Source organism: Physella acuta, unplaced genomic scaffold, assembly GCF_028476545.2.
Source record: "Physella acuta isolate Inbredline_101_S28 unplaced genomic scaffold, ASM2847654v3 ptg000372l, whole genome shotgun sequence".
NCBI lineage: Eukaryota > Metazoa > Mollusca > Gastropoda > Physidae > Physella > Physella acuta.
In genome coordinates, this window is record NW_026731891.1 from 253,392 (window position 1) to 278,745 (window position 25,354).

At 42.1% G+C, this 25,354-nt stretch overlaps 1 protein-coding gene across 5 annotated transcripts in view; it reads right to left on the reverse strand.

Annotated features, from left to right (window-relative positions):
- The window catches only part of LOC131941744 (E3 ubiquitin-protein ligase HERC2), a 216,560-nt gene that overhangs the window by 23,125 nt on the left and 168,081 nt on the right, over nt 1-25,354 (reverse strand). For all 5 annotated transcript variants that reach the window (XM_059301211.1, XM_059301212.1, XM_059301209.1 and 2 more), the window contains 15 exons: nt 25,184-25,328; nt 24,439-24,664; nt 23,350-23,521; nt 21,991-22,159; nt 19,655-19,936; nt 16,491-16,644; nt 13,025-13,132; nt 12,364-12,654; nt 12,026-12,165; nt 10,607-10,732; nt 10,163-10,434; nt 6,296-6,494; nt 5,781-5,995; nt 4,475-4,652; nt 4,262-4,385 (listed from right to left, as the gene is read on the reverse strand). In XM_059301211.1, the coding sequence (XP_059157194.1) occupies nt 4,262-4,385; nt 4,475-4,652; nt 5,781-5,995; nt 6,296-6,494; nt 10,163-10,434; nt 10,607-10,732; nt 12,026-12,165; nt 12,364-12,654; nt 13,025-13,132; nt 16,491-16,644; nt 19,655-19,936; nt 21,991-22,159; nt 23,350-23,521; nt 24,439-24,664; nt 25,184-25,328 (2,801 nt within the window). The remainder of the gene's footprint in view (nt 1-4,261; nt 4,386-4,474; nt 4,653-5,780; nt 5,996-6,295; nt 6,495-10,162; nt 10,435-10,606; nt 10,733-12,025; nt 12,166-12,363; nt 12,655-13,024; nt 13,133-16,490; nt 16,645-19,654; nt 19,937-21,990; nt 22,160-23,349; nt 23,522-24,438; nt 24,665-25,183; nt 25,329-25,354) is intronic.

A 25,354-nucleotide genomic window follows, 5' to 3' on the forward strand; every position in this document is an offset into this window, starting at 1 on the left:
ACTCTACCACTATGGACATCATAGCACCCATCAGATAAATATACTCTACCACTATGGACCCATCAGATAAATATACTCTACCACTATGGACATTATAGCACCCATCAGATAAATATACTCTACCACTATGGACATTATAGCACCCATCAGATAAATGTACTCTACCACTATGGACATCATAGCACCCATCAGATAAATATACTCTACCACTATGGACATTATAGCACCCATCAGATAAATATACTCTACCACTATGGACATTATAGCACCCATCAGATAAATGTACTCTACCACTATGGACATCATAGCACCCATCAGATAAATATACTCTACCACTATGGACATTATAGCACCCATCAGATAAATATACTCTACCACTATGGACATTATAGCACCCATCAGATAAATGTACTCTACCACTATGGACATCATAGCACCCATCAGATAAATATACTCTACCACTATGGACATTATAGCACCCATCAGATAAATATACTCTACCACTATGGACCCATCAGATAAATATACTCTACCACTATGGACATCATAGCACCCATCAGATAAATATACTCTACCACTATGGACCCATCAGATAAATATACTCTATCACTATGGACCCATCAGATAAATATACTCTACCACTATGGACATTATAGCACCCATCAGATAAATATACTCTACCACTATGGACCCATCAGATAAATGTACTCTACCACTATGGACATTATAGCACCCATCAGATAAATATACTCTACCACTATGGACCCATCAGATAAATATACTCTACCACTATGGACATCATAGCACCCATCAGATAAATATACTCTACCACTATGGACATTATAGCACCCATCAGATAAATATACTCTACCACTATGGACCCATCAGATAAATATACTCTACCACTATGGACCCATCAGATAAATATACTCTACCACTATGGACCCATCAGATAAATATACTCTACCACTATGGACATTATAGCACCCATCAGATAAATATACTCTACCACTATGGACATCATAGCACCCATCAGATAAATATACTCTACCACTAAGAACATCAAAAAGCAATTACTTCTCTTAATTATTATTTTAAAAAAAAAAACATAATAAAGAATGACACAGCATAAAAAGGAAATGTATTTAAAACTAATAATATAAATAAAAAAAAACAAAAATAAACATAACGCGAGAAAACATTACACATACAAAGCTTTCATACTTCATATTCTTTTGACCCACTTGCTTATAGGAAGCATTATGGCAGACATATATTGAAAAAGAGATTTACAAAACAAACTAATAGCACTCACACAAATGATGTGTTGTTGTAACTTGTTTTAATTTTTTTTAAAAACTAAGAATGTCCTGTTCTTGTATATACCATTTACAATTTTTTGGTCTCGTCATGGTTTAGACATTTTATTTCTTTTATGATAATTTTGGTACAACACAGAACTAATGTTCCATTTTATTACCAAAATGTTTTATGCACTATTTGAAGAAATTAAATTATAAAAGCAAAATTATATTTAAAAACTCTAGCCGATTGAAAAAAAAAAAAAAAATTCAATGAGTACAGAAACTACAAATAGATATAATGTGTGTCTAAAAAAATATATGTAAATATGTGTGTTTATCTTATATTGAATGAATTAAAGGAGCCACATACAACAGGAACTTACCAAGTTTTCCGTAGTCTCCATCTTATATTGAATGAATTAAAGGAGCCACATAGAGCAGGAACTTACCAAGTTTTCCATAGTCTCCATCTTATATTGAATGAATTAAAGGAGCCACATAGAGCAGGAACTTACCAAGTTTTCCATAGTCTCCATCTTATATTGAATGAATTAAAGGAGCCACATAGAGCAGGAACTTACCAAGTTTTCCATAGTCTCCATCTTATATTGAATGAATTAAAGGAGCCACATAGAGCAGGAACTTACCAAGTTTTCCATAGTCTCCATCTTATATTGAATGAATTAAAGGAGCCACATAGAGCAGGAACTTACCAAGTTTTCCATAGTCTCCATCTTATATTGAATGAATTAAAGGAGCCACATAGAGCAGGAACTTACCAAGTTTGCCATAGTCTCCATCTTATATTGAATGAATTAAAGGAGCCACATAGAGCAGGAACTTACCAAGTTTTCCATAGTCTCCATCTTATATTGAATGAATTAAAGGAGCCACATAGAGCAGGAACTTACCAAGTTTTCCATAGTCTCTATCTTATATTGAATGAATTAAAGGAGCCACATAGAGCAGGAACTTACCAAGTTTTCCATAGTCTCCATCTTATATTGAATGAATTAAAGGAGCCACATAGAGCAGGAACTTACCAAGTTTTCCATAGTCTCCATCTTATATTGAATGAATTAAAGGAGCCACATAGAGCAGGAACTTACCAAGTTTTCCATAGTCTCCATCTTATATTGAATGAATTAAAGGAGCCACATAGAGCAGGAACTTACCAAGTTTTCCATAGTCTCCATCTTATATTGAATGAATTAAAGGAGCCACATAGAGCAGGAACTTACCAAGTTTTCCATAGTCTCTATCTTATATTGAATGAATTAAAGGAGCCACATAGAGCAGGAACTTACCAAGTTTGCCATAGTCTCCATCTTATATTGAATGAATTAAAGGAGCCACATAGAGCAGGAACTTACCAAGTTTTCCATAGTCTCCATCTTATATTGAATGAATTAAAGGAGCCACATAGAGCAGGAACTTACCAAGTTTTCCATAGTCTCCATCTTATATTGAATGAATTAAAGGAGCCACATAGAGCAGGAACTTACCAAGTTTTCCATAGTCTCTATCTTATATTGAATGAATTAAAGGAGCCACATAGAGCAGGAACTTACCAAGTTTTCCATAGTCTCCATCTTATATTGAATGAATTAAAGGAGCCACATAGAGCAGGAACTTACCAAGTTTTCCATAGTCTCTATCTTATATTGAATGAATTAAAGGAGCCACATAGAGCAGGAACTTACCAAGTTTGCCATAGTCTCCATCTTATATTGAATGAATTAAAGGAGCCACATAGAGCAGGAACTTACCAAGTTTGCCATAGTCTCCATCTTATATTGAATGAATTAAAGGAGCCACATAGAGCAGGAACTTACCAAGTTTGCCATAGTCTCCATCTTATATTGAATGAATTAAAGGAGCCACATAGAGCAGGAACTTACCAAGTTTTCCATAGTCTCCATCTTATATTGAATGAATTAAAGGAGCCACATAGAGCAGGAACTTACCAAGTTTTCCATAGTCTCTATCTTATATTGAATGAATTAAAGGAGCCACATAGAGCAGGAACTTACCAAGTTTTCCATAGTCTCCATCTTATATTGAATGAATTAAAGGAGCCACATAGAGCAGGAACTTACCAAGTTTTCCATAGTCTCCATCTTATATTGAATGAATTAAAGGAGCCACATAGAGCAGGAACTTACCAAGTTTTCCATAGTCTCCATCTTATATTGAATGAATTAAAGGAGCCACATAGAGCAGGAACTTACCAAGTTTTCCATAGTCTCCATCTTATATTGAATGAATTAAAGGAGCCACATAGAGCAGGAACTTACCAAGTTTTCCATAGTCTCTATCTTATATTGAATGAATTAAAGGAGCCACATAGAGCAGGAACTTACCAAGTTTGCCATAGTCTCCATCTTATATTGAATGAATTAAAGGAGCCACATAGAGCAGGAACTTACCAAGTTTTCCATAGTCTCCATCTTATATTGAATGAATTAAAGGAGCCACATAGAGCAGGAACTTACCAAGTTTTCCATAGTCTCCATCTTATATTGAATGAATTAAAGGAGCCACATAGAGCAGGAACTTACCAAGTTTTCCATAGTCTCTATCTTATATTGAATGAATTAAAGGAGCCACATAGAGCAGGAACTTACCAAGTTTTCCATAGTCTCCATCTTATATTGAATGAATTAAAGGAGCCACATAGAGCAGGAACTTACCAAGTTTTCCATAGTCTCTATCTTATATTGAATGAATTAAAGGAGCCACATAGAGCAGGAACTTACCAAGTTTGCCATAGTCTCCATCTTATATTGAATGAATTAAAGGAGCCACATAGAGCAGGAACTTACCAAGTTTGCCATAGTCTCCATCTTATATTGAATGAATTAAAGGAGCCACATAGAGCAGGAACTTACCAAGTTTTCCATAGTCTCTATCTTATATTGAATGAATTAAAGGAGCCACATAGAGCAGGAACTTACCAAGTTTTCCGTAGTCTCCATCCCCCCAGGACCACACACTGTCATCATCAGTGATACAAAGTGTCTGGGCGTCACCACTGCCACATGCCACATCTGTCACTCTATAGCCCTTTAAAGCCTCCAGCTAGACCAAAAAATAAAACGCTTTAGGTTAGTCCCAAAACATATGACGGACCTGCTTACAAAACACATTAGATTTGATGATGTGTTTACCAGCTTTGGTCTGGATTGATCTTCAGAATCTCCATGCCCCAGCCTGCCATAGCGACCTTTGCCCCATGTGAAGAGCTCTCCAGTGTTTGTGATGCAAGCAGAGTGAGCTCCCCCAGCAGCTATGTCCACAACTTCCTTGCCTCGTAGGGACTCAATGACTCTTGGTCTGTCACAGGGACTGTACAAGTTTGATCCTTACAGTAGCTGGCAGACCTTATGCCCACCCAACACACAGGTTCTAACACACGGACACATCGCCACACAACCCAACAAACCAAAACATACTCCAAACAACCCAAAACATACTCCAAACAACCCAAAACATACTCCAAACACACAACCCAAAACATACTCCAAACACACAACTCAAAACATATTCCATCTAACTCAAAACATACTCCATACAACCCAAAACATACTCCAAACACACAACCAAAAAAATACTCCAAACACACAACCCAAAACATACTCCAAACACACAACCAAAAACATACTCCAAACACACAACCAAAAACATACTCCAAACACACAACCCAAAACATACTCCATACACACAACCCAAAACATACTCCAAACACACAACTCAAAACATAATCCACACAACCCAAAACATACTTTAAACACACAACCCAAAAAAAACTCCAAACACACAACTCAAAACATACTCCATACAACCCAAAAAATACTCCACCCCACCCCTAGAGAATAACTATTGTACATGAAAGTGGTTTAAGTGAGAAACACTGCATTGAATACAAGAGCTGACAGAGTACCAACTATTTGTACTTAGCTTTCTATAGAATACAAAAATAATCAGCAAAGTGCAGAATAAGCTTATTCCATCCTGAAAATGTATTAACCTAAACTTATCCCAAATCCCTTTTCCAAATCCTGTCAATGGCACTTATACTAACCATTGCTATCCCTATCAACCCAATAATTAGTTAGTAACAGGGGGTAATGTGTGGGGTGGGGTAATGTGTGGGGTGGGGTAATGTGTGGGGTGGGGTAATGTGTGGGGGTGGGGTAATGTGTGGGGTGGGGTAATGTGTGGGGGTGGGGTAATGTGTGGGGTGGGGTAATGTGTGGGGTGGGGTAATGTGTGGGGTGGGGTAATGTGTGGGGTGGGGTAATGTGTGGGGTGGGGTAATGTGTGGGGTGGGGTAATAGATCTGAGGTGTAATGTAGGGGAACCAGGGGAGTAAATGACAGGGGGTAATGTACTAATATATCCCCCTAAAAGTTAATACACCCCCCCCCCAAGCTAACACCACCCCCCGTCTGCCCCAACCTTGTAATTATTTACCTCCTGTTGCCATGGCCTAGTTTGCCATCCTCTCCCTCCCCCCATGAGTAGACCTCCCCTTCAGCTGAGAGAGCCAGACAATGTTTGCCTCCAGAGTTAACTGCCAGTTTTTTTATCAAGACATGTTGGATGGACTCTAGCAGTGTGGGGGTGGAGACAGAATCTGTGCCCCCCACACCAAGTCGGCCCCCTGCTCCATAGCCTGTGCCATAGACCTGTAACATATAGTACACATGGTGATGTAACATACAGGTGATGTAACATACAGGTGATGTAACATACAGGTGATGTAACATACAGTACACATTATGATGTAACATACTGTACACATGGTGATGTAACTACACATTATGATGTAACTACACATGGTGATGTAACTACACATTATGATGTAACTACACATGGTGATGTAACTACACATTATGATGTAACATACAGGTGATGTAACATACAGGTGATGTACCATACAGTACACATTATGATGTAACTACACATGGTGATGTAACCAATCTCACCTTGCCATCAGCTGTTACTGCAAACAAGGTCTGCTCTCCGCCAATGAGCTGAACTGGTCGAAGTGTGGCCAAGGCATCACAGCTAAGAGGCAGCTTCACTTTGGCTCCCTCCACCCCTCCTAGTTGGCCTCTATGGTTGTGGCCCCACACCCATATTTGGCCACTTCCTCCCCAAGATAATGTCCAGTCATCTGGCTTTCTATCAAGTCAAAATATTATTGTCAACTCATATTATAACAACTGTACAAACAATATGCACTCAAATAAAACTTTCCTTTTATTAGAAGTAATGGTGACAGCATTGGTTAATACAGCAAATGATTTCTCATGCCAAAAGCTGTTTTACTGAAACATCTTAAGCAATTCATTTTAAAACCTTGTTATAAGATTTTTATGCACATTTTATTTTGGTCATTTTTTGGTATCTAGGAATGGTAAAAAACCCAGTGAGATCAACATTTACATTTGAAAAACAGTCCCACGTAGAGCAATATTCCTTCCTTAAAATATTTGCTACACCTAAGCTTATGATATGTGGCTTAAAATATTTGCTACACCTAAGCTTATGATATGTGGAATGAAAAAATGTCCCATGTAGAGCAAAATTCCTTCCTTAAAATATTTGCTACACCTAAGCTTATGATATGTGGCTTAAAATATTTGCTACACCTAAGCTTATGATATGTGGAATGAAAAAATGTCCCATGTAGAGCAAAATTCCTTCCTTAAAATATTTGCTACACCTAAGCTTATGATATGTGGCTTAAAATATTTGCTAAACCTAAGCTTATGATATGTGAAATAAAAAACAGTCCCATGTAGAGCAATATTCCTTCCTTAAAATATTTGCTACACCTAAGCTTATGATATGTGGCTTAAAATATTTGCTAAACCTAAGCTTATGATATGTGAAATAAAAAACAGTCCCATGTAGAGCAATATTCCTTCCTTAAAATATTTGCTACACCTAAGCTTATGATATGTGAAATGAAAAAATGTCCCAACTCCTAGGTCAGGCCTCTCACATCTGGTGTCAGCTAGAGTTATTCCCCTTTTGATATACACTCAATACATTTGTACTGACTATTAAATAAAGCCAAAAGTTGTGTTGGCGGTTGGACGGGTGGTCATGATTCTTTGTCATGATCCATTTTCGCCTCACTTGGTTACTACAATAAAAGGAAAGTCATAGCACACTTTCTAGCGAAATTCAGTGAAAATTCAATTTGTTTTTAATTTTTCAAATATTTGTATAGGCCATATAAGAGAGGTCTTCTTTCTGGCGTTTTAACTTCATTCAGTTTTTACAATTGTTGCGCTGCATGCATCATCCGTGTTAGAAGGTGCACAACAGTCGCTAAATAAAGCTAGCCTTTACTATTTTAGAATTTATCCTTCTGAAAAAAAAATCAGACCTAAGTAAATGAAAAATAAGCCAATATTTTTATAATTTAAATGCTGCTATAATTACAAATCGGGTTTTACTTTTCATTTTTTTAAGTTAAAAGCCCAACAGAGCTACATTGTTTACTAATCATTATTTATCTCAATTTTAGATGTGAATCCAATTCCAGAAAGATTTGATTCGATAGATTTATTTCAGTTGGATTCCTTTATTGTTAAGGTCAGTTTGGATGTGTATGATACAAAGTTTAGATTGGGTGTTAGGGATCGTCCATAAATGACGTAACAATTCCTTTAGGAAATTTTGTGATGATCTGTCAGGAGGTGTTCATGGAGTCTCATGTTACAGTGTTATATTTTTTAATGTTAAAAGCTTAATATTGTCTTCTTCATTCTTAATTTTAGTGTTGGAAGGGATTCCCTCCAACACAATTAAGTTATGTGCCATATAGGCTGTTGACTCAGATTTCAGCCTGCTTTTCTGTTTGGATTTGCTTCCATAGCCTTTGTCCAACCAAGAACAAACTACAAGGCACCAGTTGTTTGATTTTGGAGTTGTCTCTACTAGAAGAGTTGCTGTCCACAGCTATCAAGCCTCATCAGCCCAAGGGTTTGAACTCGAGACATATCAGTTTAGCAGCCATGACCTTTACCGACTTGACCACGCTAACTGCTGTTATTTTGCATTTTTGAAAGCCGTTTTTGTAAATTGTATTACTAATTGATTAATATACTCTATACTGACCGAGCTCATTCAATATTTTAGAAGGATATTGATATTAAAAAAAATTTAATAGCATTTTTCAGGTGTGTGGTAGGTTGAGGTGTGACATCATTATGGGTGGAGGGGGTCTAGCTTTTTGTGCAATCTGTGATGTTGGGGGCGCGGGGAGGTAAAAAGTGTGTCATCATTTTTGGATGAATAAATTTTGAAATAATTAAAAGTAGACTTGGATAATCCTACTGCACCTTTAAGATGTTTAAGTTTAAATAAAAATAGGAATGTAATTTGTGTTAATTATACTGATTGATGCTTTGACAAGATAAATGAATTATTTTAGTTCATGTGCATAATAGCTATGGTAGATTGAAGTTTTTGTTGGATCAAGTAGGTCAACAAACTATTAGTAAAATATATAAACTAATTTACACCTTTAACTTATGTTTAATTTAAAATCTGTTTAGTTGATATGTTTAAGATTAGGGTCAGCTTAGACCTTCACTTAATTCAAACGGGTGTTATAGTTAAAGTAAGGTTGATAACAGACCTCTCAGTCTTGTAAGGGATGAGGTCAAATTTGTGGCCATGTGTGACGCATGGAAAGGGGCATGGGAGTAAAAACGTGTCGGTAGATTGACGTAACCAACCTGTGAATTATTCCAGTCAAATCCTACTGTGAATTTTTCCCATCAAATCCTACTCCCACAACCTGTGAATTATTCCCATCAAATCCTACTCCCACAACCTGTGAATTATTCCCATCAAATCCTACTCCCACAACCTGTGAATTATTCCCATCAAATCCTACTCCCACAACCTGTGAATTATTCCCATCAAATCCTACTGTGAATTATTCCCGTAAAATCCTACTCCCACAACCTGTGAATTATTCCCGTCAAATCCTACTGTGAATTATTCCCGTCAAATCCTACTCCCACAAGCTGTGAATTATTCCCATCAAATCCTACTCCCACAACCTGTGAATTATTCCCGTCAAATCCTACTGTGAATTATTCCCATCAAATCCTACCCCCCAACCTGTGAATTATTCCTGTCAAATCCTACTCCCACAACCTGTGAATTATTCCCATCAAATCCTACTCCCCTAACCTGTGAATTATTCCCGTCAAATCCTACTGTGAATTATTCCCAACAAATCCTACTCCCACAACCTGTGAATTATTCCCGTCAAATCCTACTCCCCTAACCTGTGAATTATTCCCATCAAATCCTACTCCCACAACCCACAATTACCTACCAATGTCAATAGCCTCTAGTACATAAAAAAATGCAGTAAGATATTACCCCAAACTTTTTTGATAAAGAGAGAAGGTAATAACTGGTACAGGAAGGGGTAAAGCTACAGGTATGGGTGAGGGATGGGAACAGAGATAGGGAAAATTAAATGGGACATAGATAGGGAAATGGATAAGTTTTAGATTGGAATGGTGATTAAAAATAGGCATAAGGATAAAGACAGGGATATGGATAGTAATATGAATATGAGGATAGGAATATGTTTCTGTTTTAATGTTTCTTGGCTTTGTGGGGGTATATGCTGCTAATATATTTTAATCTTAGTAGATTGACTTGAAGGTTGTGGCACCAGAGATGAGTTCATTAGAAATGGGATGAAACTGTGTTACTAAATTTGACCACAAACCCAGACACAAATTTGGACAGAAAGTATAGTATAGCTAGTAATAAACTAGTGCCCAGTCATGTGAGGTCTAAAAATAAACCTGTTGATCCACTGTAAGAGCTGCTCATCCTGCTCCTGCCTGAACATGTCGTGGCGCTCATGGCTGAAACTCAGGCTCAGATTGTCATTGGCAATGTCCTGGACTTTCTTCATCACCTCCTCTGTAAACTGCTGGGGTAGGGACGTTCTCTTGACCATGGAGACTGCCACCCTGGCAGCATTACAGTAGCGTCTAAACCACGCCCATTTGTGAGCTTCAGAACAGCAGGGTAATGTGTCGAGCCCAAGGTCACAAGCTAAAGCCACAAGCACCTGGGTAGGAGGATATTCATCAGTCAAGTAGAAAGGAAAATTATATATGAATAGGTGTGTGGGACACCCTGAGTGAATGTGTGGGACACCCTGAGTGGATGTGTGGGACACCCTAAGTGGATGTGTGGATACAATGAGTGAATGTGTGGGGCACCCTGAAATAATGAGATACCTTGAAGAAAGGACTATGCATCAAATGTTTTCCACTGCGTACAATAGAATCCTCATATTCATATTGTCTCTGGAGAGCTTCAGGTAAGCCTTTGACTAGCGAGGCCAAGGCTGATCCACTCATGGACTGAAAGTATAACGTCAGTCATCTAAAGAACAGCAGTCAGTCACCAAAAGTACATCAGTCAGTCATGTTGGTACATCAGTCAGTCATATTGGCACATCAGTCAGTCATGTTGGCACATCAGTCAGTCATGTTGGTACATCAGTCAGTCATGTTGGCACATCAGTCAGTCATATCAGTCAGTCATGTTTGTACACCAGTCAGTCATGTTGGTACATCAGTCAGTCATGTTGGTACATCAGTCAGTCATGTTGGCACATCAGTCAGTCATGTTGGTACATCAGTCAGTCATGTTGGTACATCAGTCAGTCATGTTGGTACATCAGTCAGTCATGTTGGTACATCAGTCAGTCATGTTGGTACATCAGTCAGTCATGTTGGTACATCAGTCAGTCATGTTGGTACATCAGTCAGTCATGTTGGTACATCAGTCAGTCATGTTGGTACATCAGTCAGTCATGTTGGCACATCAGTCAGTCATGTTGGTACATCAGTCAGTCATGTTGGTACATCAGTCAGTCATGTTGGTACATCAGTCAGTCATATTGGCACATCAGTCAGTCATGTTGGCACATCAGTCAGTCATGTTGGTACATCAGTCAGTCATGTTGGTACATCAGTCAGTCATGTTGGCACATCAGTCAGTCATGTTGGTACATCAGTCAGTCATGTTGGTACATCAGTCAGTCATGTTGGTACATCGGTCAGTCACATTGGTACATCAGTCAGTCATGTTGGTACATCAGTCAGTCATATCAGTCAGTCATGTTTGTACACCAGTCAGTCATGTTGGTACATCAGTCAGTCATGTTGGTACATCAGTCAGTCATGTTGGTCCAGCAGTCAGTCATGTTGGTACATCAGTCAGTCATGTTGGTACATCAGTCAGTCATGTTGGTACATCAGTCAGTCATGTTGGTACATCAGTCAGTCATGTTGGCACATCAGTCAGTCATGTTGGTACATCAGTCAGTCATGTTGGTACATAAGTCAGTCATGTTGGTACATCAGTCAGTCATGTTGGTACATCAGTCAGTCATGTTGGTACATCAGTCAGTCATGTTGGTACATCAGTCAGTCATGTTGGTACATCAGTCAGTCATGTTGGTACATCAGTCAGTCATGTTGGTACATCAGTCAGTCATGTTGGCACATCAGTCAGTCATGTTGGTACATCAGTCAGTCATGTTGGTACATCAATCAGTCATGTTGGTACATCAGTCAGTCATGTTGGTCCATCAGTCAGTCATGTTGGTACATCAGTCAGTCATGTTGGTCCAGTTTGTTGAAGCTAACCAGTGGAAATGGTCTGGGTATCTCCTCAGGGCTCTCTCTGGAAGGACTGGAGAGTAGAGCACTAATGTTGATCAGATGACCAAAGTTGGCTGACATCAGCTTGCGCAGTTTGTGTAAGGCCCACATCCTCTGGTTAGCCCCTAGCATTGGGATACACAAAGGGAGAGTTGATACATAGGATACCATTGGCTGCATTCATTAGTTATCAATATTAGCCTTTGTCATCAAATCATATTTAAAATATTTGACTGCCATAAACTGGTACCCCCACTAAACTGGTGCCCTTGCTACACGAGTGCCCCCACTAAACTGGTGCCCCACTAAACTGATGCCCTTACCTAGGCAGCTAAGCTGTGCACAAGCTGCCAGCGCAGCAGCTAGGCGTGGCACAATATTGCGATCTAGAGAGACCTCCAGCTTGAAGTCAAGCAGGCAAGTGACTAGGTCAATAGAGGGGCGAGACAAAATGGTGCGGTCAGACAGGGTGTCCAGTGGAGCAGCTGCTGGCATGATGGGATAGACAGTGAAGTACCAGCCCCAGCCATTGACTGAACCATCACTGGTAAACTTCCAACGCAGTTCGTCTCCAGGTATGCGCAGTTCCTGGAACCAATCAGACCATTCTCTACCTGCAGATTAATATTTGTTATTATTTAATAAGTAAAAATAGATCAACAACTCACATTGTGATAGATGAACACTGACAATGTGATAGATCACCACTCACACTGTGATAAATCACCACTCACACTGTGATAGATCACCACTCACACTGTGATAGATCACCACTGACAATGTGATAGATCACCACTGACAATGTGATAGATGAACACTGACAATGTGATAGATGACCACTGACAATGTGATAGATCACCACTGACAATGTGATAGATGAACACTGACAATGTGATAGATGAACACTGACAATGTGATAGATCACCACTGACAATGTGAGAGATGACCACTGACAATGTGATAGATACTGATGAGATAACTTGCCAGATCTAACAGCAACTGTTCTTCCAGAAGCATCCATGATTGTAAGTGGGTCATGCCTTCTCTCTGTAGAGCAATGACGATCAAACTCTACTCTTAAAGCTTCTGCCCCTGAAACACGTATTGTCAGAGTTTTATTTTAACAAGTCATAAAGCATGTCATAGTGCCATGTTTTAGATAAAACCATGACAGATGATTTATGTAAACATGTATTATTATCAGTACCAAGCTTAGACCTAGAAGTTGTTCATAATTATTAGCTTAGACCAGTGGTTCTCAACCTTGTACTGAACCTCAACAGTTCCATATGTGCATTTACAAAACTCTTCTGAATTCAAATTTGATTTTCACACAAAAACAAAATGATGAATTTTTACTGCAAATCAGTTGAAACAGTTGCCTTTCAGACACCTGTTGAGAAATATGTCTAGGCAAGTGCCACAAACTTTTCTTTGATTTAATGTCCAGCATCCTCAAAAACGGATTGCTTGCAAAGATGTAATGTTGACACAAACTGCGTGAAATTCTCCAGAGGTTTCTAAGCAATAACTGGGTAAGTAACCATTTGTTGACACCAAAACTTTAAGAGCGTTGTAGTTGTGAAGATTTCTGAACCTGGCTCTGCTGTTGATTTTATTGAGGTTTTCATCATTGATGTCTGAACCTGGCTCTGCTGTTAATTTTATTGAGGTTTTCATCATTGATGTCTGTTATCTCAACACTAAACCTGAAAGTTTGTCTCTCATGCTGAGTGTAAGGCTGCCTCTCTCATGCTGGGTGTAAGGCTGCCTCTCTCATGCTGCCTCTCCCATGCTGGGTGTAAGGCTGCTTCTCTCATGCTGGGTGTAAGGCTGCCTCTCTCATGCTGCCTCTCCCATGCTGGGTGTAAGGCTGCTTCTCTCATGCTGGGTGTAAGGCTGCCTCTCTCATGCTGCCTCTCCCATGCTGGGTATGACTCTTTTGTAGGGAATTAGTTGCACACATACAGAAATGTCTCCGTTTGCTGATACATCTTCAATCCAACTCCCACAACTCATCTAGCAATCGTCTAGTTTGTTAAGTTATTGTTCTCTATTTCCATAACAACATCTTCTTTTCTTCCACTTGGATGATGCGCCACCCTGCACCTGTTGATTGAGATTGTTGAGAATTGCTAACATATCAGCCATGTAGTTGAGAATTGCTAACATATCAGCCATGTAGTTGAGAATTGCTAACATATCAGCCATGTAGTTGAGAATTGCTAACATATCAGCCATGTAGTTGAGAATTGCTAACATATCAGCCATGTAGTTGAGAATTGCTAACATATCAGCCATGTAGTTGAGAATTGCTAACATATCAGCCATGTAGTTGAGAATTGCTAACATATCAGCCATGTAGTTGAGAATTGCTAACATATCAGCCATGTACTCTAAAATGAGAATAAACTCAGAAATTATCAAGCAATCTGCATGGCAATGTTGGTGCACTTATCCCTGGTGTAACAATGCAGAATACAATGCATAAAAATGATGTGGTGCATTGGCTTTCACTCGCACACCAAAACCAGCATGACTCCGTCTGAAGAATCTGTAGAAATCCTATCCAACATTAGATCCTTGTCTTACAAGGAGTCATCCACAAGTTTCTCCAAATCCACTGCCTTAGTGGCTGATGGAAGAACAAAATAGAAATCTTCCTTGATCGTCTTGTCTTGGAGCATGAATACCTGGCTTAGGTTGGAAGCATCTCATAGAATTGAAGGCTGAAATGAGCTGGGCTTGAGCCAAGATGTCTATGCTCACATCCTATGAACTGGGTGTTTGTGGTAACTGACTTCAGTTTTTGTTTACAGCATGGTTTTCACCATCTTCACCACAGCTGGTTTTTTCAGTGTTTCACCAACTACAGAGTCATGATATAGAAATAAAAGTCAGTGTACAAAGTTGTCTTCATTCAACCCATCATTGTCACAGCACTTAGTGTACAAAGTTGTGTTCATTCAACCCATCATTGTCACAGCACTTAGTGTACAAAGTTGTGTTCATTCAACCCATCATTGTCACAGCACTTAGTCAGTGTACAAAGTTGTGTTCATTCAACCCATCATTGTCACAGCACTTAGTGTACAAAGTTGTGTTCATTCAACCCATCATTGTCACAGCACTTAGTCAGTGTACAAAGTTGTGTTCATTCAACCCATCATTGTCACAGCACTTAGTCAGTGTACAAAGTTGTCTTCATTCAACCCATCATTGTCACAGCACTTAGTGTACAAAGTTGTGTTCATTCAACCCATCATTGTCACAGCACTTAGTCAGTGTACAAAGTTGTGTTCATTCAACCCATCATTGTCACAGCACTTAGTCAGTGTACAAAGTTGTGTTCATTCAACCCATCATTGTCACAGCACTTAGTCAGTGTACAAAGTTGTGTTCATTCAACCCATCATTGTCACAGCACTTAGTCAGTGTACAAAGTTGTGTTCATTCAACCCATCATTGTCACAGCACTTAGTCAGTGTACAAAGTTGTCTTCATTCAATCCATCATTGTCACAGCACTTAGTGTACAAAGTTGTGTTCATTCAACCCATCATTGTCACAGCACTTAGTGTACAAAGTTGTGTTCATTCAACCCATCATTGTCACAGCACTTAGTCAGTGTACAAAGTTGTGTTCATTCAACCCATCATTGTCACAGCACTTAGTGTACAAAGTTGTGTTCATTCAACCCATCATTGTCACAGCACTTAGTCAGTGTACAAAGTTGTGTTCATTCAACCCATCATTGTCACAGCACTTAGTGTACATGACCAATGCAGGAATGTATTGTTGGCATTGACACCATTCACAATGTATGTATTTTGTGTTTTTTTATGATTTAGAAAAAAACTATATGGTACGTTATCTCACTCTGCACACTATAATACTATTTCGTGCTCTTGCGCTTGCATATTGGAACTGTCAGTGGCAATGCCAGTTAGTTCTACTGTCCTTACTGACAAAATCCAATCACAACTCATATGTCTCGTGTGTGTCGTGTGTGTCGTGACCTCTACTCAACTCCAGAGTTGGATTGAACCACTAGCTTAGAACAAAATGATGAAAATGACAAAAATTTATGCTTAGCAATATTTAATAATGAAAGTTGAAAAAGAAAATCCCTCACATATAGGTATGGATGTAAAATTTGCTATGTTGTTTATATGGCATTGGGGACGGAGTGGCCTAGCAGTAGAGAACTGGACCCGTAAGTCTCAAGTTTGAATTGGGGTTCAAGTCAGTTGACAGTCCCTGAGTCCACCCAGCTCTGATGGGTACCTCACTCACGTTAGGGAAAGTTAAGGTGGCTGGGCATAGTGTTGACCACACTATCCCTTCATATGCTAAGGTCACAGAAACAAGTGAACTCTACTTCACTTGCCTCATAGGCCGTCAGGTTTGAAAGGGAACTTGACTTTTACTTGACATGATATGGGATGTACCTGGGATTCTGACAACGCCTGTTTGGCTGGAATCATCTGTGTATGGATGCTGACTTTCCTGCACTACAGGTTTGGCTGCTGACCTGCCTGTTTCACTGTCTGTTGCCACATCCTCCAGTTCTGTCACACACAGCTCCAGCAGCATCTCTGTTACCTTAATAAACACAACAGTGGGTGGGATGTGACCGGTGGGTGGGATGTGACCGGTGGGTGGGATGTGACCGGTGGGTGGGATGTGACCAGTGGGTGGGATGTGACCGGTGGGTGGGATGTGACCGGTGGGTGGGATGTGACCGGTGGGTGGGATGTGACCGGTGGGTGGGATGTGACCGGTGGGTGGGATGTGACCGGTGGGTGGGATGTGACCGGTGGGTGGGATGTGACCAGTGGGTGGGATGTGACCGGTGGGTGGGATGTGACCGGTGGGTGGGATGTGACCGGTGGGTGGGATGTGACCGGTGGGTGGGATGTGACCGGTGGGTGGGATGGGATGTGACCAGTGGGTGGGATGTGATGTGACCAGTGGGTGGGATGTGACCGGTGGGTGGGATGTGACTGGTGGGTGGGATGTGACTGGTGGGTGGGATGTGATGTGACCAGTGGGTGGGATGTGATGTGACCAGTGGGTGGGATGTGATGTGACCAGTGGGTGGGATGTGATGTGACCAGTGGGTGGGATGTGATGTGACCAGTGGGTGGGATGTTATGTGATCAGTGGATGTGATGTGACCAGTGGGTGGGATGTTATGTGACCAGTGGGTGGGATGGGATGTGACCAGTGGGTGGGATGTTATGTGACCAGTGGGTGGGATGGGATGGGACCAGTGGGTGGGATGTGACCAGTGGGTGGGATGTGACCAGTGGGTGTGATGTGATGTGACCAGCGGGTGGGATGTGATGTGACCAGTGGGTGGGATGGGATGTGACCAGTGGGTGGGATGTGACCAGTGGGTGGGATGTGACCGGTGGGTGGGATGTGATGTGACCAGTGTGATGTGATGTGAACAGTGGGTGGGATGTGATGTGACCAGTGGGTGGGATGTGACCAGTGGGTGTGATGTGATTTGACCAGTGGGTGGGATGTGATGTGACCAGTGGGTGTGATGTGATTTGACCAGTGGGTGGGATGTGATGTGACCAGTGGGTGGGATGTGATGTGACCAGTGGGTGGGATGGGATGTGACCAGTGGGTGGGATGTGATGTGACCAGTGTGATGTGATGTGACCAGTGGGTGGGATGTGATGTGACCAGTGGGTGGGATGTGATGTGACCAGTGGGTGGGATGTGATGTGACCAGTGGGTGGGATGTGATGTGACCAGTGGGTGGGATGTGACCAGTGGGTGTGATGTGATTTGACCAGTGGGTGGGATGTGATGTGACCAGTGGGTGGGATGTGATGTGACCAGTGGGTGGGATGGGATGTGACCAGTGGGTGGGATGTGATGTGACCAGTGTGATGTGATGTGACCAGTAGGTGGGATGTGATGTGACCAGTGGGTGGAATGTGACCAGTGGGTGGGATGTGACCAGTGGGTGTGATGTGACCAGTGGGTGGGATGTGATGTGACCAGTGGGTGGGATGTGAAGTGACCAGTGGGTGGGATGTGATGTGACCAGTGGGTGGGATGTGATGTGACCAGTGGGTGGGATGTGATGTGACCAGTGGGTGTGATGTTATGTGACCAGTGGGATGTGATGTGACCAGTGGGTGTGATGTGATTTGACCAGTGGGTGGGATGTGATGTGACCAGTGGGTGGGATGTGATGTGACCAGTGGGTGGGATGTGACCAGTGGGTGGGATGTTATGTGACCAGTGGGTGTGATGGGATGAGACCAGTGGGTGGGATGTGATGTGACCAGTGGGTGGGATGTGATGTGACCAGTGGGTGGGATGTGAAGTGACCAGTGGGTGGGATGTGATGTGACCAGTGGGTGGGATGTGATGTGACCAGTGGGTGGGATGGGATGTGACCAGTGGGTGGGATGTGACCAGTGGGTGGGATGTGACCGGTGGGTGGGATGTGATGTGACCAGTGTGATGTGATGTGACCAGTGGGTGGGATGTGATGTGACCAGTGGGTGGGATGTGACCAGTGGGTGTGATGTGATTTGACCAGTGGGTGGGATGTGATGTGACCAGTGGGTGTGATGGGATGTGACCAGTGGGTGGGATGTGATGTGACCAGTGGGTGGGATGTGATGTGACCAGTGGGTGTGATGTGATGTGTCCAGTGGGTGGGATGTGATGTGACCAGTGGGTGGGATGTGACCAGTGGGTGGGATGTGATGTGACCAGTGGGTGGGTGGGATGTGACCAGTGGGTGGGATGTGACCAGTGGGTGGGATGTGATGTGACCAGTGGGTGGGTGGGATGTGACCAGTGGGTGGGATGTGACCAGTGGGTGGGATGGGATGTGACCAGTGGGTGGGATGGGATGTGACCAGTGGGTGGGATGTGATGTGACCAGTGTGATGTGATGTGACCAGTAGGTGGGATGTGATGTGACCAGTGGGTGGGATGTGACCAGTGGGTGGGATGTGATGTGACCAGTGGGTGGGATGTGATGTGACCAGTGGGTGGGATGGGATGTGACCAGTGGGTGGGATGTGATGTGACCAGTGTGATGTGATGTGACCAGTAGGTGGGATGTGATGTGACCAGTGGGTGGGATGTGACCAGTGGGTGGGATGTGATGTGACCAGTGGGTGGGATGTGATGTGACCATTGGGTGGGATGTGACCAGTGGGTGGGATGTGATGTGACCAGTGGGTGGGATGTGACCGGTGGGTGGGATGTGATGTGACCAGAGGGTGGGATGTGACCAGTGGGTGGGATGTGACCAGTGGGTGAGATGTGACCAGTGGGTGAGATGTGACCAGTGGGTGAGATGTGACCAGTGGGTGGGATGTGATGTGACCAGAGGGTGGGATGTGACCAGTGGGTGGGATGTGACCAGTGGGTGGGATGTGACCAGTGGGTGAGATGTGACCAGTGGGTGAGATGTGACCAGTGGGTGAGATGTGACCAGTGGGTGGGATGTGATGTGACCAGAGGGTGGGATGTGACCAGTGGGTGGGATGTGATGTGACCAGTGGGTGGGATGTGACCAGTGGGTGGGATGTGATGTGACCAGTGGGTGGGATGTGAAAACATTTCTTACCTGTGAGGAAGCCTTGCCTAGAGCAGTAAGAACATCAGACAAAGTTTTTTTGCCACCAGCAACTCGTCTTGCTACAGATAGTTTTAACAGATCCACCAAAATCCGAGCTTCGTCAACTGAAAGTTTGTAGGTGAACTCATCCAGACCAGGTGGATAAGTGTGTCCAGCTCCAGACACTGCTGTCATATCATCAGCTGACTGCAGGGTTTCAGCAACAATGGAGGGGGAGACTTTGGCCGCCAAACTCTGCATACTGGGGAATGGTAAGTCTTCTTGGGTGCTCTGTAAGGATAAGGTTAGAGTGGTCAGTTTAGGTTAGAGTGGTCAGTTTAGGTTAGAGTGGTCAGTTTAGGTTAGAGTGGTCAGTTTAGGTTAGAGTGGTCAGCTTAGGTTAGAGTGGTCAGTTTAGGTTAGAGTGGTCAGTTTAGATTAGAGTGGTCAGTTTAGGTTAGCACAATGAAACACATGTAGCGACATGACACACATGTAGCACAATGACACACATGTAGCCACATGACACACATGTAGCACAATGACACACATGTAGCCACATGACACACATGTAGCACAATGACACACATGTAGCCACATGACACACATATAGCACTATGACACACATGTATCACATTGACACACATGTATCACAATGACACACATGTATCACAATGACACACATGTAGTACAATGACACACATGTAGCACTATGACACACATGTAGCCACATGACACATATGTATCACAATGACACACATGTATCACAATGACACACATGTTTTACAATGACACACATGTAGCGACATGACACACATGTTTTACAATGACACACATGTATCACAATGACACACATGTTTTACAATGACACACATGTAGCACAATGACACACATGTAGCACAATGACACACATGTAGCACAATGACACACATGTAGCACAATGACACACATGTAGCACAATGACACACATGTAGCCACATGACACATATGTATCACAATGACACACATGTAGCGACATGACACACATGTAGCACAATGACACACATGTTTTACAATGACACATATGTATCACAATGACACACATGTAGCCACATGACACACATGTAGCCACATGACACACATGTAGCGACATGACACACAAGTAGCACAATGACACACATGTTTTACAATGACACACATGTAGCACAATGACACACATGTATCACAATGACACACATGTAGTACAATGACACACATGTAGCACTATGACACACATGTAGCCACATGACACACATGTAGCACAATGACACACATGTAGCACAATGACACACATGTAGCGACATGACACACATGTTTTACAATGACACACATGTATCACAATGACACACATGTATCACAATGACACACATGTTTTACAATGACACACATGTAGCGACATGACACACATGTTTTACAATGACACACATGTATCACAATGACACACATGTTTTACAATGACACACATGTAGCACAATGACACACATGTAGCACAATGACACACATGTATCACAATGACACACATGTAGCCACATGACACATATGTATCACAATGACACACATGTAGCGACATGACACACATGTAGCACAATGACACACATGTTTTACAATGACACACATGTAGCACAATGACACACATGTATCACAATGACACACATGTAGCCACATGACACATATGTAGCACAATGACACACATGTAGTGACATGACACACATGTATCACAATGACACACATGTTTTACAATGACACACATGTATCACAATGACACACATGTATCACAATGACACACATGTAGCCACATGACACACATGTAGCCACATGACACACATGTAGCGACATGACACACAAGTAGCACAATGACACACATGTAGCACAATGACACACATGTAGCAACATGACACACATGTATCACAATGACACACATGTAGCACAATGACACACATGTATCACAATGACACACATGTAGCACAATGACACACATGTAGCCACATGACACACATGTAGCGACATGACACACAAGTAGCACTATGACACACATGTATCACAATGACACACATGTAGCGACATGACATACATGTATCACAATGACACACATGTAGCACAATGACACACATGTAGCCACATGACACACATGTAGTGACATGACACACAAGTAGCACTATGACACACATGTATCACAATGACACACATGTAGCGACATGACATACATGTATCACAATGACACACATGTATCACAATGACACACATGTATCACAATGACACACATGTAGCACAATGACACACATGTAGCACTATGACACACATGTAGCACTATGTAGAAGAGATCTCACCCCGTCAGCATGTTCACCAATAGAAGCTGTCATGTCACCTGCACCCAGCTCTGTGACAGACAGGACAGCACTGGTGTCTGGTGACTGGGTGTATGAGATGGACTGTGCCATGGACGTCTCCCCATTTACAGGCACGTTTTCTTTGCCCAGAGCCTTTACTATGGCATCTCTGGAAATAAACAAACTACTTTGGCATCTCTGGAAATAAACAAACTACTATGGCATCTCTGGAAATAAACAAACTACTTTGGCATCTCTGGAAATAAACAAACTACTATGGCATCTCTGGAAATAAACAAACTACTTTGGCATCTCTGGAAATAAACAAACTACTTTGGCATCTCTGGAAATAAACAAACTACTATGGCATCTCTGGAAATAAACAAACTACTTTGGCATCTCTGGAAATAAACAAACTACTATGGCATCTCTGGAAATAAACAAACTACTTTGGCATCTCTGGAAATAAACAAACTACTATGGCATCTCTGGAAATAAACAAACTACTATGGCATCTCTGGAAATAAACAAACTACTTTGGCATCTCTGGAAATAAACAAACTACTTTGGCATCTCTGGAAATAAACAAATTACTATGGCATCTCTGGAAATAAACAAACTACTTTGGCATCTCTGGAAATAAACAAACTACTTTGGCATCTCTGGAAATAAACAAACTACTATGGCATCTCTGGAAATAAACAAACTACTATGGCATCTCTGGAAATAAACAAACTACTTTGGCATCTCTGGAAATAAACAAACTACTTTGGCATCTCTGGAAATAAACAAATTACTATGGCATCTCTGGAAATAAACAAACTACTATGGCATCTCTGGAAATAAACAAACTACTTTGGCATCTCTGGAAATAAACAAACTACTTTGGCATCTCTGGAAATAAACAAATTACTATGGCATCTCTGGAAATAAACAAACTACTTTGGCATCTCTGGAAATAAACAAACTACTTTGGCATCTCTGGAAATAAACAAACTACTATGGCATCTCTGGAAATAAACAAACTACTTTGGCATCTCTGGAAATAAACAAACTACTTTGGCATCTCTGGAAATAAACAAACTACTATGGCATCTCTGGAAATAAACAAACTACTATGGCATCTCTGGAAATAAACAAACTACTTTAGCATCTCTGGAAATAAACAAACTACTTTCGCATCTCTGGAAATAAACAAACTACTTTCGTATCTCTGGAAATAAACAAACTACTTTGGCATCTCTGGAAATAAACAAACTACTATGGCATCTCATGACAGACCACTATGGCATCTCATGACAGACCACTATGGCATCTCATGACAGACCACTATGAAAGACCAGACATACAACTGCTGACCTGACATATTTGATCTGCAAGGCATTAAGGACATGGTTCAATGCACGTTGTTTTTCCAGGGTTGAGTCCATATAAAGTATAATCTTGGATAAGGATGGTCGGCTGCTTTTATCTCGGTTACTTAAATCTTTGGGAGTAATATTGACAGTTTCATCCTTCTCATCAGAGAGACCTAAAGGTGGAAGGTGGGTTAAACAGTGGATTAGGGCATATAGGTGGATGAGATGACACTAACCTAAGGCAGTGGGTTAAGGTTAGGCCAGATAGGTGGATGTGATGACACTAACCTAAGACAGTGGGTTAGGGTTAGGCTAGATAGGTGGATGAGATGACACTAACCTAAGACAGTGGGTTAGGGTTAGGCCAGATAGGTGGATGAGATGACACTAACCTAAGACAGTGGGTTAGGGTTAGGCCAGATAGGTGGATGAGATGACACTAACCTAAGACAGTGGGTTAGGGTTAGGCCAGATAGGTGGATGAGATGACACTAACCTAAGACAGTGGGTTAGGGTTAGGCCAGATAGGTGGATGAGATGACACTAACCTAAGACAGTGGGTTAGTCCAGATAGGTGGATGAGATGACACTAACCTAAGACAGTGGGTTAGGCCAGATAGGTGGATGAGATGACACTAACCTAAGACAGTGGGTTAGGGTTAGGCCAGATAGGTGGATGAGATGACACTAACCTAAGACAGTGGGTTAGGGTTAGGCCAGATAGGTGGATGAGATGACACTAACCTAAGACAGTGGGTTAGGGTTAGGCCAGATAGGTGGATGAGATGACACTAACCTAAGACAGTGGGTTAGGGTTAGGCCAGATAGGTGGATGAGATGACACTAACCTAAGACAGTGGGTTAGGGTTAGGCCAGATAGGTGGATGAGATGACACTAACCTAAGGCAGTGGGTTAGGGTTAGTCCAGATAGGTGGATGAGATGACACTAACCTAAGACAGTGGGTTAGTCCAGATAGGTGGATGAGATGACACTAACCTAAGACAGTGGGTTAGGCCAGATAGGTGGATGAGATGACACTAACCTAAGACAGTGGGTTAGGCCAGATAGGTGGATGAGATGACACTAACCTAAGACAGTGGCTCCCAATGGGTCTTTAGAAGCAGAGAAGAGCACTGGCTCATGTGATGTGGGCATTGAGTATCCAGTGACAGCCCAGGCTACACTATGAGAAGAGCCACAAGCCACTCGTGTTATCTTGTAGCCTTCTGTCCCCAGCACTAGTGCTGCCTTTCTGTTGACTGTTGTTGTCCCATTGCCTTGTTGGCCATGGTCATTGTCACCCCAAGCCCAGACCTAATGGAGACAGACAGTAAGTATACACCAGACCCAATAGAGACAGACTCACCTGACGCAGCTATTAAAGACCTGGCACCTGGCCAGCTAACAAAGACTCACCTGGCCAGCTATCAAAGACTCACCTGGCACCTGGCCAGCTAACAAAGACTCACCTGGCACCTAGCCAGCTAACAAAGACTCACCTGGCCAGCTAACAAAGACTCACCTGGCCAGCTAACAAAGACTCACCTGGCCAGCTATCAAAGACTCACCTGGCACCTGGCCAGCTAACAAAGACTCACCTGGCACCAAGCCAGCTAACAAAGACTCACCTGGCCAGCTAACAAAGACTCACCTGGCCAGCTAACAAAGACTCACCTGGCCAGCTAACAAAGACTCACCTGGCCAGCTAACAAAGACTCACCTGGCACCTGGCCAGCTAACAAAGACTCACCTGGCACCTGGCCAGCTAACAAAGACTCACCTGGCACCTAGCCAGCTAACAAAGACTCACCTGGCCAGCTAACAAAGACTCACCTGGCCAGTATCAGTAACAGCTAAACAATGTAGAGCACCAACAGAGACATGGATAATTTTCTTCCCTTTAAGGCTCTCCACCAGTTGAGGTTTGCGCACATGAGCATCTGTTCCATGGCCTAGTCGAAAGTAATCTCCTTTACCCCTGAAACAAGAATAAACTGTTAACTG